Consider the following 15,004-nt stretch of genomic DNA (forward strand, 5'->3'; position numbering starts at 1 on the left):
TTATATGATATTACATGCTAGTATATCATGTCGTTAGTTCATAGAAAATGAGAAAAGGTGATATAAAAATGATTTATTACTTGGCAAAGGAACAGAGACGTTATTATGTGAACAAAAATACAATGTTATATTCTGTGCAAAAGTGGTATATAAAAACAAATTAAATAATATGAATCACAAACACATATTGTTGCAAACGTTTAATATATGTCAAACGCAATGTATGGATCAATAAGCAAAAATAGCATCTTCAACTTAAAAGAATGAAAAACTGTACGCCTTATATACTGTCAGTGGCGTATTTAGGGGGGCTTCCGGGTTTAAGCCCCCCCCCCGAAATCTTACTTACCATAGTAAAGTATATGAAATATCTTGCAGAATTTTCACATTTTCAGGCAAAGCCCTCCCCGAAAATTAGCAAAGCCCCCCGAAACAAAATCGTAAATACGCCACTGTATACTGTATATCACATACAGTTACGATCGGTTAATAATTGTAGAAATTATAAATGTTTGGAAAGTTCGGAAGGCCACCATTTTTTACATTTTTCATTCTATTTGACTGATAATACTTTTATTCGATTCAACGTACCAAGAAACCTGAACATAGATACCTTACATACAAATGAAACTTCGGTATTTTCGCCTTCCCAGTCCAAAACATTCTTCCCCTAGAACTTTTTATGGACTCTTCAGTTTTCTAACCCACACATCTAATACGATGCATTACTTCAGTTTCCTAGATGAAGGAATTCTTCATTTTTAAGAGACTCTTTTACTTGTACTAACGCTACATATTCAAAATTCGCATAATATCGGAGCACCAGCTTTCCCCTTATTCCTCTATATCTCTGGAACGGTTGAGATCGAGGTTTTTTTTTCCTCTAATGAGTTTAATTGTACACAGAAACACTTCGTTTGTGCATAAACTCGTCCACAATTTCGTATCACACTTGAATCGGTTTCCTCGTTAGTATGGATTTTTTTTTTTTTTTAAACAAGGAATTTTACTTGAAATATCATGGGACTGCAAGTTTCTTTCTTAACAAATAGTATGTGTATCATTCTTAGGTTACTGTTAGGACTATTTGGAGTGTTCAGAGCACAAAGGAAATAAGTCCAAGCGCCAAAGTTGTAAGAAATAGAGCTTGTACACAGGGGCGTCCTTTAGGGGGGCAGGGAGGAGCAATTACCCCCCCTGAGTTTGAGGTTTTTATAGATTTTATCAATAGAGTAGTAGTAAGTCAGTGAAAAACGAGAAATTTTACTTATTTCAAGGGGTCTTGCCCCCCCCCAAGCCAAATCTGAAATGACGCTACTGTTGTTCAGTACGCTTAAGTATACATGGAAAAGTTAACATTGGTTTTTAAAGAGTTTGGCACCGAAAGGCACCCAATATTAAATAAATAAATAAATAAATAAACTAATGTTGCCAACCAGCAGTCTGTCCTTTTTTCTGGGCCCCCACCATACCAACAATAAAACATTATTAAGTAACAAATTTCAGGTTTTCTAGGTTTCCTCACACAACAATAGTTTGCGCGTTCCCGCGAGTCCTTACGTTCCTTCCGAACAGTCTGCTGAAGTAGAAACCAGGGCCAGCTCTACCATATGTGCAACACGTCCATTTGCACGAGGCGAAAACTTTCGAAGGGGGGCAAAATCTGTTATAACTGTATTATTTTGAATAAATATGTCTTGTTGGAAACAGACTTTATGATGATGGTAGTTAAATTTACTAAGCTGACCTTCTATTTTGAATACTGCATTCATAAATCATGTTTAGGTCGCATTAGTTTAAGGTTACATGGACAGTGCTAAAGCAAATAATCAAACAAATCCGGTATGAATTGCTTGATTGTTGTCAAATACAAAAACTCAATTCTCGAACAACAGTAAACCCCTGTTCCATTTAGTTAATTATCACAGTTTTTATATGAAAACTAGTCTTGTCTTTTTCAGAAACAAGTTCCTTATCATTGAAGGTGGAAACAAGTTTTTTTTTTTATTTAACAAATGTAGAAGGAAAATCAAGAAATAAAGATAAAAGAGCTAATTGTACTAGAATTACAAACTGATAAATTGAGATTGAAGCTCGATATTGTGTTCTGTTTCTGTGAAAAGGATTATCATCTTACATCTGCAGGCGTGTTTGGTTTATCTTTCACTAACATAATTGTTTATTATTATTATTATTATTATTATTATTATTATTATTATTATTATTATTATTATTATTATTATTATTATTATTATTTAAAAAAGCATACGAGATTGTATTTTTAGTGTTTAGGCCTTTTTGAGTGCGAGTGTACTTTTCCTCCCTTTTGTTGTTCATAATGGGGTAGCATACTTGAAACAAATGGGTTTTAAAATTAAAGGGGGCGACAAATGATGCTATTGTACGGGGTAGCAAATGCAAATTCTCGGGACGGCATATTACATTTTTTTTCATTTAACATTAGTCGCTCTACCAGCGTGAAGTCCAAAAGGCTAGTACGATTGGAAAAAGTCCACCATTTCAATTGAAAACTATCTATTTTCAACAAATTTTCCTTTTTTCATTTTTTCCTATCTTTAATTATAACAAAATTAGCTTTAATTAATTAACGGCCCCGAACTTTTGATATACCCTGTATATATTATGCATGTTCCACTGTATTTCGGCTTTGTATATATTGTACATGCTTAATTTTCTCTCTCCAGATTTTGGTTACATGCTTTCCTCGCATCTTTGGACATTGGACAATGCTCCACGGCCTCTTGGTACCGCTCCCAGCCCTAATGTTAGGTGTCCTTCGAATTACAATATACTTATGGACCTTTACGTCTGCATGAAGTCGTTGGGGAAATGCCTCGTCCCAAAGAACTGTTTGATGAAAATGATATGTGACGGATCCGATAGCTACTTCCTTACACATCAATTAATCTACCATCAGATGAGGGAAAAGAAAGTGAGTATATTACCATTGATAATTCCTATGTCCAGTGAGTAGTTTTATAGCAATGCACGGGATTCAACTAAAGCCTATGACTAACATCTTGGCATTTCAGTTAAACGAATAAAACGCAAGCTCTGACGCATCGTTGCCGAGTGAGACAGGGGTGTGGCTATGGCTTGGCTAAGCAGACGAACTACACCGCGATCAGGTGGCACGGAGTGAATGTATACAAAATAAACATGGCAATACTGCAGCCCTCTCATTTGCTAACAGCATTTAAAGAAAACTTGAAGCGCCGCCTTCAAATGCCAAGATGTTTGTCACGCCGTTTAGTTAGTAGAAGTGTCACGTAAGTAGTAGAAAATGGATCGATCTGGGCCAGCATTGGCCAACTCAGGAGCCCCTGGGAAATTGAGCACCTTACACCGTGAACCCACGGTCTTTTACGACCTCCATTTTAGGGGTGAATTTGTTCCCTTTTATGAGCACTTTTTAGGGGGTGTACTCCTCTTTTATGAGCATATTTTGAGGGGTGAACTCGTTCCCTTTTATGAGCATATTTTCCAACCCCTACGAACACATAACAGAACATTAGACTACGTAACATAACAGAAGATCAGATAACAGATAAGAATATGAAACATAGAAGGGGTGTATTCATTCTCTTTTATGAGCACATTTTTAAGGGTGAACTCGTTCTCTTTTATGAGCATATTTTCCAACCCCTATTTTAACATAGCAGAAATTACACTGAGACTACGAACGCATAGCAGATACTACGTAACGTAGCAGGGGTGGACTCGATCTCTTTTATGAGCACATTACGAACACACAGCAGATACATAAGACTCTTTCCACCCTTATTTGAACATAGCACAGCTAATAAAAGAGTATGGTATATTTTCCAACCCCTATTTGAACATAGCACAGCTAATAAAAGAGTATGGCTTACGTGAACCCACGGTCTTTTACGACATCCATTTTAGGGGTGAATTTATTCCCTTTTATGAGCACTTTTTAAGGGGTGTACTGGTTCTCATTTTTCAACCCCTATTTGAACATAACAGATAATACATTCGAACCCTATAGCAAAGATTCTTTTAAGGAGTGAACTTGTTCTAACCTATATATGAACATAGCAGAGATTATTTAAAGATTGCAAAGGAATGCGAACTTCCGTGTTTTGTTATCAGTTACATAATAACTTCCGCCATATGTGGATAATTCTCATTACGTCATTCATCCGGATTTTAAAAACATTGAGCTAGTTTTCTCTTTAACAGACAATACGGTCATTCAACGATAGGATTAGAGAAAAAGGAATCCCCGACCGTGACTTGATGATATTATCTCTATTGCGCAATATTACGTAATGCAATCACACAGGTATATGTTGATCGATCGCGGTAAAACTTGTCATTCAACGATAGGATTTAAAAAAAGGGGAAACCCCGACCGTGACTCATCCCTATTGCGCAATATTGCGTAATGCAAATTACAAAGGTATAAAAGACTGATCGAGAAGTTCTTTTTAATCAGTTCCTTGTTAGTGTTTCAGGTGTAAAGTTCTGATTTTTTGTGTGGTTTTATTAGTGTGGTTTTGTTTTTTAGTTGTTTATAGGTAAGACATCTTATAACAATTATATCATATTATAAAAACTCACTTCTGAATTATAATAGTAACATTGCGTTATTTAAAAAAATGGCATCGAAAAAGGTTAAACCAAATACTATCAATTTATCAACTGATACTCTATTAAATAATAATTTGAAAAAATTCATTTTAAAATGTGATAATGTTTTAAATGAGGATAGTGGATGCTTTTTAAATAATAAAAGAAAAGACTGTTTAGATATATTAAAACAGGAACAAACTAATACATCTTTTAAAGTAAATTTTTCTTTGGCTACAACTTTTGTTAAACCAGTAGATTTAGAAACATGTAGATTCTTTGTAAATAGTGGTAACGAAATTATTTTACCGAGTACAGATGTGAATTCTATAATTGAAAAACTATTTAATAAAATTTTAGTTGAACAAGAAAACAGAGCAATTAAGAAATCAGGGTGGTCTTGATGTTCTGAACCAAACCATCACTTAGAAATTAAAATCAGTAAATATGATCCCCTGTCAGCTTCATCTTATATAAAATTGCCTCAATGGATTATATCTAAAAAGAATTGTGTTTTAAATATTCAAAATAACAATAATAGATGTTTTATGTATTGCATTATAGCTGCATTGTATCCAGTAAAAGAACATCCACATCGTGTAAATAATTACATACAATACAGTAATACTTTCTTACCGTTATTTAAAAAAACGAATATAAAATTCCCTGTTGAAGTAGAATACATAAACAAATTTGAACATATGTATAATTCTGTATTTACTAAGAAACAAATTTCTATTAATATATATGGCATTGATTATGATAATGAAACAATTTTTCCGTTACGTATAAGCGAAAACACATCTGCAGATAAACGTATAGATTTACTGTATTGTGAAGAAAATTTCAATAGTCATTTTTGTCTTATAAAAAATCTCAATGCGTTATTGAAAAGTCATAAAGAGAAAACTTATGTAAAATTACCTCAATGGATTTTATCTAAAAGAATTGTGTTTTAAATATTGAAAATAACGATAATAGATGTTTTATGTATTGCATTATAGCTGCATTGTATCCAGTAAAAGAACATCCACATCGTGTAAATAATTACATACAATATAGTAATACTTTATTACACGTTATTTGAAAAAACGAATATAAAATTCCCTGTTAAAGTAGAACACATAAGCAAATTTGAACATATGTATAATTCTGTATTTACTAAGGAACAAATTTCTATCAATATATATGGCATTGATTATGATAATGAAACAATTTTTCCGTTACGTATAAGCGAAAACACATCTGTAGATAAACGTATAGATTTACTGTATTGTGAAGAAAATTTCAATAGTCATTTTTGTCTTATAAAAAATCTCAATGCGTTATTGAAAAGTCATAAAGAGAAAACTTATGTAAAATTGCCTCAATGGATTTTATCCACAAAATGTGTTTTATATATTGAAAATAACGATAATAGATGTTTTATGTACTGCATTATAGCTGCATTGTATCCAGTAAAAGAACATCCACATCGTGTAAATAATTACATACAATATAGTAATACTTTATTACCGTCAGTGGCGTATTTACGATTTTGTTTCGGGAGGGGCTTTGCTACCTTTCGGGGGGGCTTTGCCTGGAAATGTGAAAATTCTGCAAGATATTTTATTTACTTTACTATACTAAGTAAGATTCCGGGGGGGGTTAAGCCCGGAAGCCACCCCCCTAAATACGCCACTGATTACCGTTATTTGAAGAAACGAATATAAAATTCCCTGTTGAAGTAGAACACATAAGCAAATTTGAACATATGTATAATTCCGTATTTGCTAAGGAGCAAATTTCTATTAATATATATGGCATTAATTATGATAATGAAACAATTTTTCCGTTACGTATAAGCGAAAATACAGGTGTATTTAAACATATATATTTATTATATTTAAACTCTCATTATTGTTTAATTACAAATTTAAATGGTTTAGTTAGACATCAATTAGGTACTCATCAAACATTTATTTGTAGACGATGTTTAGTATCTTTTTATAACAAATCAAAATTAGATGAACATGAGAAATTATGTAAAGAACACACTCCAACCAAAATTAGCATGCCGAAACAAGGAGATGTTTTAAAATTTCGAAATCTGAAATTGTTATTACAGAATGATGTGATAATAGTTGCAGATTTCGAAAGTTTATTAAAACCTATAAATAAACAAAGTGGATCTCATACAATACAAATTCAGGAACATATACCATGCAGTTTTGGTTATATTGTATGTTGGAGTAACAAACATATGAAATCAGATCTACTTATTTAACGGGGAGAAAATGTATCAATGAAGTTTCTGTCTGCTATGGAGAATGAATTAAGAAAAATCATAAACATATTAGATCAACAAAAAAAACATTAATACCATTAAATAGTTCTCAGTTACAAGAGTTTAATCTATCCACTAAATACTCTGTTTGCGATAGTAAATATATGAGTAACAATAGAAAAGTTAAACATCATAACCATTTAACTGGTCAATATATTGCCACAGTGTGCAATAATTGCAATTTGCAAATTAAACGTCAAAGTAATTTTATCCCTGTATTCTTCCATAATTTATCTGCCTATGATGCACATTTATTTGTGAAAGAACTAGGTTGCACACCTGGCAATATATCTGTAATTGCTGAAAGCACTGAGAAATACATCACATTCTCTAAACATTTTAATTTTAATGTAGACCTATCGAGTTACGTTTTGTAGACTTATTTAAATTTCTTCCGTACAGTCTTGAAAATTTGGTGTCAAAATTAAAACCTGAGCAATTCGTATATACAAAGCAATATTTTTCCGATGATAAGTTTCCATTAATTCTCCGTAAGGGAATTTATTATTATGATTACATAACAAATTTAGATACATTTAAAGAAACTGAATTTCCTGAAAGAGAGGCATTTAATAGCAAATTGAATGGAACACAAATTTCCGAGACTGACTATCAATATGCAAAACTGATTTGGCGTGTGTTTAAATGTCAAAATTTAGGGGACTACCATGATCTATATTTAAAATGTGATGTACTTCTCACAGCAGATGTATTGGAAAATTTTCGAAAGACGTGTTTAAATGCTTTTTGTATTGACCCAATTAATTGTTTTACTGCACCTGGTTTGGCATGGCAAGCCATGTTATATAAAACAAAAATTGAACTTGAACTTTTATCAGATGTCAATATGTATATGTTTGTAGAAAAATCGATTCGCGGAGGCATTACACAAGCTGTATTAAGGTATGCCAAACCTAATAATCCTTACGTACATGATTTTGATGCGGAAAAAGAAAAATCTTATTTACTGTATATTGACATGAATAATCTGTACGGACTATCAATGATTGACTATTTACCATATGGTGGTTTTCAGTGGGAGGATAAAATTGACAATTGGCAAGAGAAGAATAAAATAATCAATTGGCCCACGGATAGTGAATGGGGTTTCTTTCTAGAAGTGGACTTAGAGTATCCAAATTATTTACACAAATACTATTCTGATTTCCCGTGTGCTCCCACTAATGAAGTTCCACCAAATGGTAAATACTCAAAATTACTATTAACACTTAAATCTAAATCGAATTATATCTTGCATTATAGAGTATTACAATTTTATCTAAAACAAGGTTTAATATTGGTAAAAGTACATAAAATATTATGGTTTCGTCAATCTAAATGGCTTGCATCTTATATACAAGAAAATACTCAACGTCGTGCAAATGCTACAATTGAATTTGAAAAAGATTTTTATAAGTTATTAAATAATTCTTTATACGGAAAGACAATGGAGAATGTTCGAAAACACATTGATATAAAATTAATTAACAATGAAAAAAGTGTAAAAAATTAGTAGCGCAAGATCAGTTTCAAAATTGGGTAAAATTAGGAGATAATCTTTCATTATTCCATATGTTAAAAAAATCTGTAACTCTAAATAAACCGATCTATGTAGGAGCTGCAGTTTTGGAACTATCAAAACTAGCAATGTATGAATTCCATTACAATATAATGAAACCTCGATATGGGGATAAGATTAGCATTACTTATATGGATACTGACTCTTTCATTTACTACATTAAAACCGTGATACTTCTAATTATGCGGAAAATCATTCTTTATATAACACAAAAAATAAACTCGTTTTGGGTAAAATGAAAGATGAGTTAAGTGGAGTTCCTATCATTGAATATGTTGGTTTACGACCAAAAAATTATGCAATAAAAACTGATGAAAATAAAGAATTGAAAAAATGTAAAGGGATCAAGAAAAATGTAGTTAAAGAACAAATTACGTTTGACGATTATAAATCATGTCTATTTCAAAACGAAACGATTCATAAAACACAATTTGAAATTAAAAGCAAATATTACAATTTAACAACAAATCAGGTAACAAAATTAGTGCTAGATCCGTATGATGACAAGAGAAAAATTTTAAATTGTAATATACATACTGTTCCTTGGGGGTATCATAATAAAGATTTAACATGTGAGATTTGTATATTGTAAATATGATAATTTAGTTTTTGTATATATTAGTATTGATAAACAAAAAATATGTCACAATCAGTTCGAGAACAAATAGTTGCAGAATTACATAAAGGTGCAAGACGAAACTATCCTCGAATACCCGTTATAACGAAAGGAATTCATGACTTATGGCAAGCTGATTTAGTTGAAATGAATAGTGGAAAATTGAAAGGTCTAGCAAAAATTAATCGAAATTTCAAATATTTATTAACTGTGATAGATACGTTCTCTAAATATGCTTGGGCTATTCCTGTGAAAAGTAAAACTGGGAAAGAAATTACACAAGCATTTATAACAGTACTGAGAAAAGCAAACAAAGGCCCCAAATTTTTACGAACTGACAGGGGTCGAGAATTTTATAATTCAGAGTTTCAGAAGGCGATGAACCAAAATAACATTAAACATTATTCCACGTACAGTGATGTGAAAGCAAGTATTATTGAAAGATTTAATAGATCATTACGTAATTTAATGTGGAGACAATTTACACTGCAGGGAAATTATAAATGGATTGGCATTCTGCCGGAAATACTACATAAATATAATAATACTATTCATTCCACTATTAAAATGAAACCTATCGACGCTATTAAAAAAGAAAATGAAAAACATCTATTGACAAACATCTATTGCAAAAAGTTTTCTGTGATAAAAAGAAAAAGTAAATTTAAGATAGGTGAATATGTAAGAATTAGTAAACTTAAGCGTCCTGGTTTTGATAGAGGTTTTACACGCAATTGGAGTACAGAAATTTTTCGAATTGCTAAAGTTTTCTTCACTAATCCTCCAACATATCACTTAGTAGACTCAAATAATAAACCTATTGAAGGAAGATTTTACGGACACGAATTACAATTAACGAAATTTCCAAAAACATTTAATTGAAAAAGTTTTGCGAAAGAAAAATAATAAGGCCTATGTAAAATGGTTGGGTCTGCCAAAAAGTGAAAATTCTTGGATTGATTTAAAGTACTATATTGTAAAAAAAAGAAAAGTAAAAAATTTATAGGTGAAGCATGTCGTCACAAGTATTTCTTGTAGATTTTATAATTTCAAAAGGTGAATTTTATATTTTAAATTCTAGCAACACTGTAAATTTTCGTTGCTTAGTTAAATTGTCATCATCATCACGAGGTCTATCAGTATCACAAGTAAAAAGTATATTAAATCAAATTTGTTCTTCAACAAACGCTGTTTTTTTATGTAAAGGAGAAAAGAAAGCAAAATATTTAAAAACGCTATTTAAAATAAATGTAATATATCTGTAATAGATATGGAATGGAAAATTCCTTTTACATGTATGGTAGCAGGTCCTACAGGCTGTGAAAAATCATATTTTGTTAAAACATTTCTTGACCATTATAGTAAGTTATTTAAAAATATTGTATGGTGTTATGGTGAATGGCAGCCGTTGTATGATACTTTCAGACTGCACGTTTAAAGAAGGTTTACCTCAAAATAATGAATTTCAAGCACACGAGGGTCCACATCTTGTCATTATTGATGATTTAATGCGTGAGTGTGACCATCGGATTGTAGATATTTTTGATAAGGGTAGCCATCATAGAAATATAAGTGTAATATTTATAACAGAATATTTTTCATCAACAAAAAGGAATGCGGGATATTTCGTTAAATTGCCATTATATTGTTTGTTTAAAAAAATCCTAGAGACCAAGCTCAAATTAATTATCTGGCACGACAATTGTATCCAGGTAATACAAAATTTATTCAAGAAGCATATCAAGATGCAACTCGAATTGCACATGGTTATTTACTTTTTGATTTAAAACAAAATACTCCTGATGAGCAGCGAGTTCGAACAAATATCTTTCCAACAGATTCTTTTAATTATGTTTATGTGCCTGTAAAAAAGTAATTGCAATATGGTTTATATTCTAACAACTATTTGTGCTTTAATAGCCGTAAAAATGATTAGTAAGGAAAATGCACATTTGTTAAAACTTTTAGCAAAGTCAAAACCGAAAGCACGTAAGGCAATTTTACAAAATGCAGATCCTGATTTAATTCGCTCTATTTGTGAATGTTCCTATAACGTATTACAGGGAAATGTTCCATTAAATAAAACAGAGATAAATAAGCTAAAAAATACAAAAAGGAACTGAGATATTTGGTGAAGAAAGGTCCGTCATTAAAACAAAAGAAAAAACGAATACTTATACAAAAAGGTGGTTTTCTTACTGCATTGCTTGCACCTATTTTAGGAGGTATACTATCTAGTTTAATTAAATAATTATGCAAAACGCACAAAAACTTATTTTAATCTCACCAGAAAAATTACATCATTATCAAACGATATCTAATCTTGATGATGAAATGAAAGAAATTTTAAATAATAAAAGTTTAAATGCAGAAGAAAAATGGATAAGATATAGAGGTCTTACAAAAATATTTAAATATAATTCAAAAACCGGCAGGAGTTACAATAACAGCAACTACTACTACTACTACGGAGGAAGAAGAAGAGGAGGAGGAGGAGGATGAAATAATATCTACTCTCCCTGAAATTTGTAAACGTAAAGCAAGACCTTTATTACGCAAATTGAAACAAAATCCTAATATTCAATGGGACGATAATGGAAATGTGAATATTAATAATAAATTAATTCCAGGTGGAAATATAGTGGATTTGATATCCGATTTTGTTAGATGTCGTAAGAAAAATATTTCAGTTGCCGGTTGGAAACCTTTTGCTACATTATTAGCAAAAGCCAATATACTCTTAGAGTACATTGGTAATCCTCAACGAATAGATTATATTAGAAAACTCACAGAGGACGAAGAGGATGAAGAGGATGGTCCTCCACCCCGTAAACGCAAATGGTGTACTTATAAGCAATAATAATATTCTATTGTAAACTATATATATTTTTAATTATATAGAAAGAAAGATGAATGATCCGTACTTTAATTATTACACGCATCAAGCAGGAGGTGGTTATAACGTGTATAAAGGTACAGCATATCAAGAAGGTTATGGCATTGGTAGTTTTCTAGGAGGTTTATTCCATACTGTATTTCCTTTATTAAAACAAGGTGCAAAAACTGTTGGTAAAGAATTGATACGTACAGGAATTAATGTAGCAGGAGATGTACTAGATAATAATAGACCTATTGGAGAGTCTTTGCAAAATCGGTGGCAAGAAGCTAAAACAAATTTAAAAAACAAAGCTCAAAATAAATTAAATCAGGTGTTGGAAGGATCTGGAAGAAAAAGAAAGTTCATTTTAGTGATGGTGGTATTGGTGTGAAGCGGATAAAAAGATCCAAAGATATTTTTGATTGATTGATTATGGAGCAAAGTGATTATGGAGCAAAGTTTTTATCTCACACTTCCTAGCAATAGTTCTATGAAATATTTTCCTCAAAATACTCTTGCTTGTTATACAACTAAATTATATCATCCTATTGTACTGGAAAAGGGAGTGTGGGAAACAGCTGTTGTTGAAGTACATTATACAAGTTCATTTTAGAATGTTTCCAAATATACAAATAATATTTATTACCGTATCATGAATACAAAAAACTGGAACATAACTCAAATCTTACCAGGCCACTATTATCATGTTGATGATATTCTATCTCAAATTAATCATAAAAGTGATATATTAAATCTACAATTAAAAGTCAAAGCATCTGTAAAACGAATTGAGGTTAATACAGTAATAAAAGATCAAGAGAAGCATATAGAAGTAGGCCTATCTCCTGAACTAGCCAGAATACTAGGTTTTGATCATATTCAACAGGAAGATATAGCAGTTGTTCATCATGCTCGTTATCCACCTGATTTACAAAAAGCGCTACCTACACTTATGTATATTTACAGTGATATTGTAGAACCACAAATGGTAGGTGACACCATAGCTCCATTGTTACGTATTATAAATACAAATATTACAGAGCATGGTATTAATAATGTACATATTTTTGACAATCCTCATTATGTGCCCGTGCAACGTGAACAATTTGATCAAATTATTATTTATTTAAGAGATAGTACAGGTAATCCACTTCCTTTCCAATGTGGCAGTGTATGTGTAAAATTACATTTTCGTAGACGTAATACAGTATTGTAAATTTTACCATGTGTGAATATTAATAGTAAGAAAAAGACAAAAACGCAGTGTGAGTGTATGAAATCAGAATTAGATTTATTTGCTGGTTTACCCACGCAAACCAGTATTATAGGTAATAAAATAGTTCCATATAAGCCTGTGGCTTCGATATCTGATAATGCACCAATAGAATTTGTTGTCCCCGGTCACGGGGATGACTATATAGACTTACCGCACACAATGTTTTATGTTAAAGGTAAAATTACTAAATCAGATGGTTCTAATTTAACTTCTGCCGATAAGAAAATTGGGCCTGTAAATAATTTTCTCAATGCAATGTTCAGTGAAGTGGAATTATATTTAAATAATCAACTTATTTCCTACTCTTCACATACATATCCATATCGATCGTATATTGAAAAACTACTAAATTATAATGCTGAAGCTAAATCAACGCATCTTCAAACATCAATGTGGTTTAAAGATACTGCAGGGCATATGGACAGTGTGGCCGATGCTAATTTAGGATTTAAACAACGTTTTCTTCTCACTACTTTAAGTCAGTCATTTGAATTATTGAGTTATATTCATGCTGATATTTTCAATCAGGAGAAATTTTTACTGAATGGTGTACAACTGCGTATTAAACTATTTCCAGCTAAACCTACATTTTGTCTAATGGGTGACGCAGATGCTGATGGAAAAGTTGTAATTACAGATGCAACATTGCTTGTGAAAAAATTTGATGTATCACCAGCCGTTAAAATAGCACAAACAAATAAATTATAAACCTTACATAAATTATTACAAAATAAATAAGTCATTACAAAATAAATAGAAACATTATTTAAAAAGTAGTAAACAAGGAACATAGACAGCATGATAAGTCATCAATTACCGTTGAGTTCATTTTTCTAGTCGCTGCCTTTACCTAGATTTTTGAGTAATTCAAATTCTGGTCACACTGTAATTTCTATGGATGGCAACACTGAAAATTCTTCCGATTCGTATTTTCGGGTGTAGAATAACATTATCTATTATTGTGGTAAGTTACATTTTATTACGTCTTTCCACTTACGAAAAACGGGCAAAAGAAAAATTATTAATTTTCAAAAATATTTAGTAGTCTGCCCCCTTAAGGACAAAATTTTACAAGCAGAGTTTGTTTCAGTACATGTAGACTAAACAACATATATTTCTTGTGAAGCGCAGATAATGTGATAGTCCATTTTATCCATCCGATCACACCAATTAAAACAATTAAATTGCATTATGGCGAATTAAGATCATCTATGAATCACATACGTCAATTTCATTATGAAAATTGAGATCCGGATCGAATAAGTGCTGTCGATGAACTACAATTGCATTAAATTTATGTGAATTCGTCTTCTTGTATTTCTGTAGTAGATTATTTATGTCTAATCTGTTTCATTTTACTATTATTATTATCATTATTATTATCGTTATTATTAGTAGTAGTAGTAGAACATTGGGCCTACCCTCTTGAAACTATCACCCTTCGCCACTGCATATAACATGATAAAGGGCCATAAATAATAAATTATATAAATAACCGTCCACGTGGTCAGCACATAACTATATGCATATTTTTGGCATTTTCTTACCCATAGATGCAGAACCATCCATATTTACACAAATGTATATTAAGATTCTAGAGAACATTTATCAATTTTTATGTTTTGACAATTCCAAAATTTAAGGGATTGTTCTATGTAACCTTCCCAAAATTTAAATTGGAAGCATGAAAGTACCGATGTGCTATGAAAGAGAAC

General features: G+C 31.4%; 1 protein-coding gene across 1 annotated transcript in view; it reads left to right on the top strand.

Moving 5' to 3' along the window:
- LOC145663798 (UPF0764 protein C16orf89 homolog) overlaps positions 1–15,004 on the top strand; it is a 79,627-nt gene that overhangs the window by 40,945 nt on the left and 23,678 nt on the right. Inside the window, exon 4 of the mRNA XM_081729886.1 lies at positions 2,706–2,953. Within this exon, the coding sequence (XP_081586012.1) occupies positions 2,706–2,953 (248 nt within the window). The remainder of the gene's footprint in view (positions 1–2,705; positions 2,954–15,004) is intronic.

Source organism: Thermobia domestica, chromosome 11 (genome assembly GCF_964235325.1).
Source record: "Thermobia domestica chromosome 11, izTheDome1.hap1.1, whole genome shotgun sequence".
Classification (NCBI taxonomy): domain Eukaryota; kingdom Metazoa; phylum Arthropoda; class Insecta; order Zygentoma; family Lepismatidae; genus Thermobia; species Thermobia domestica.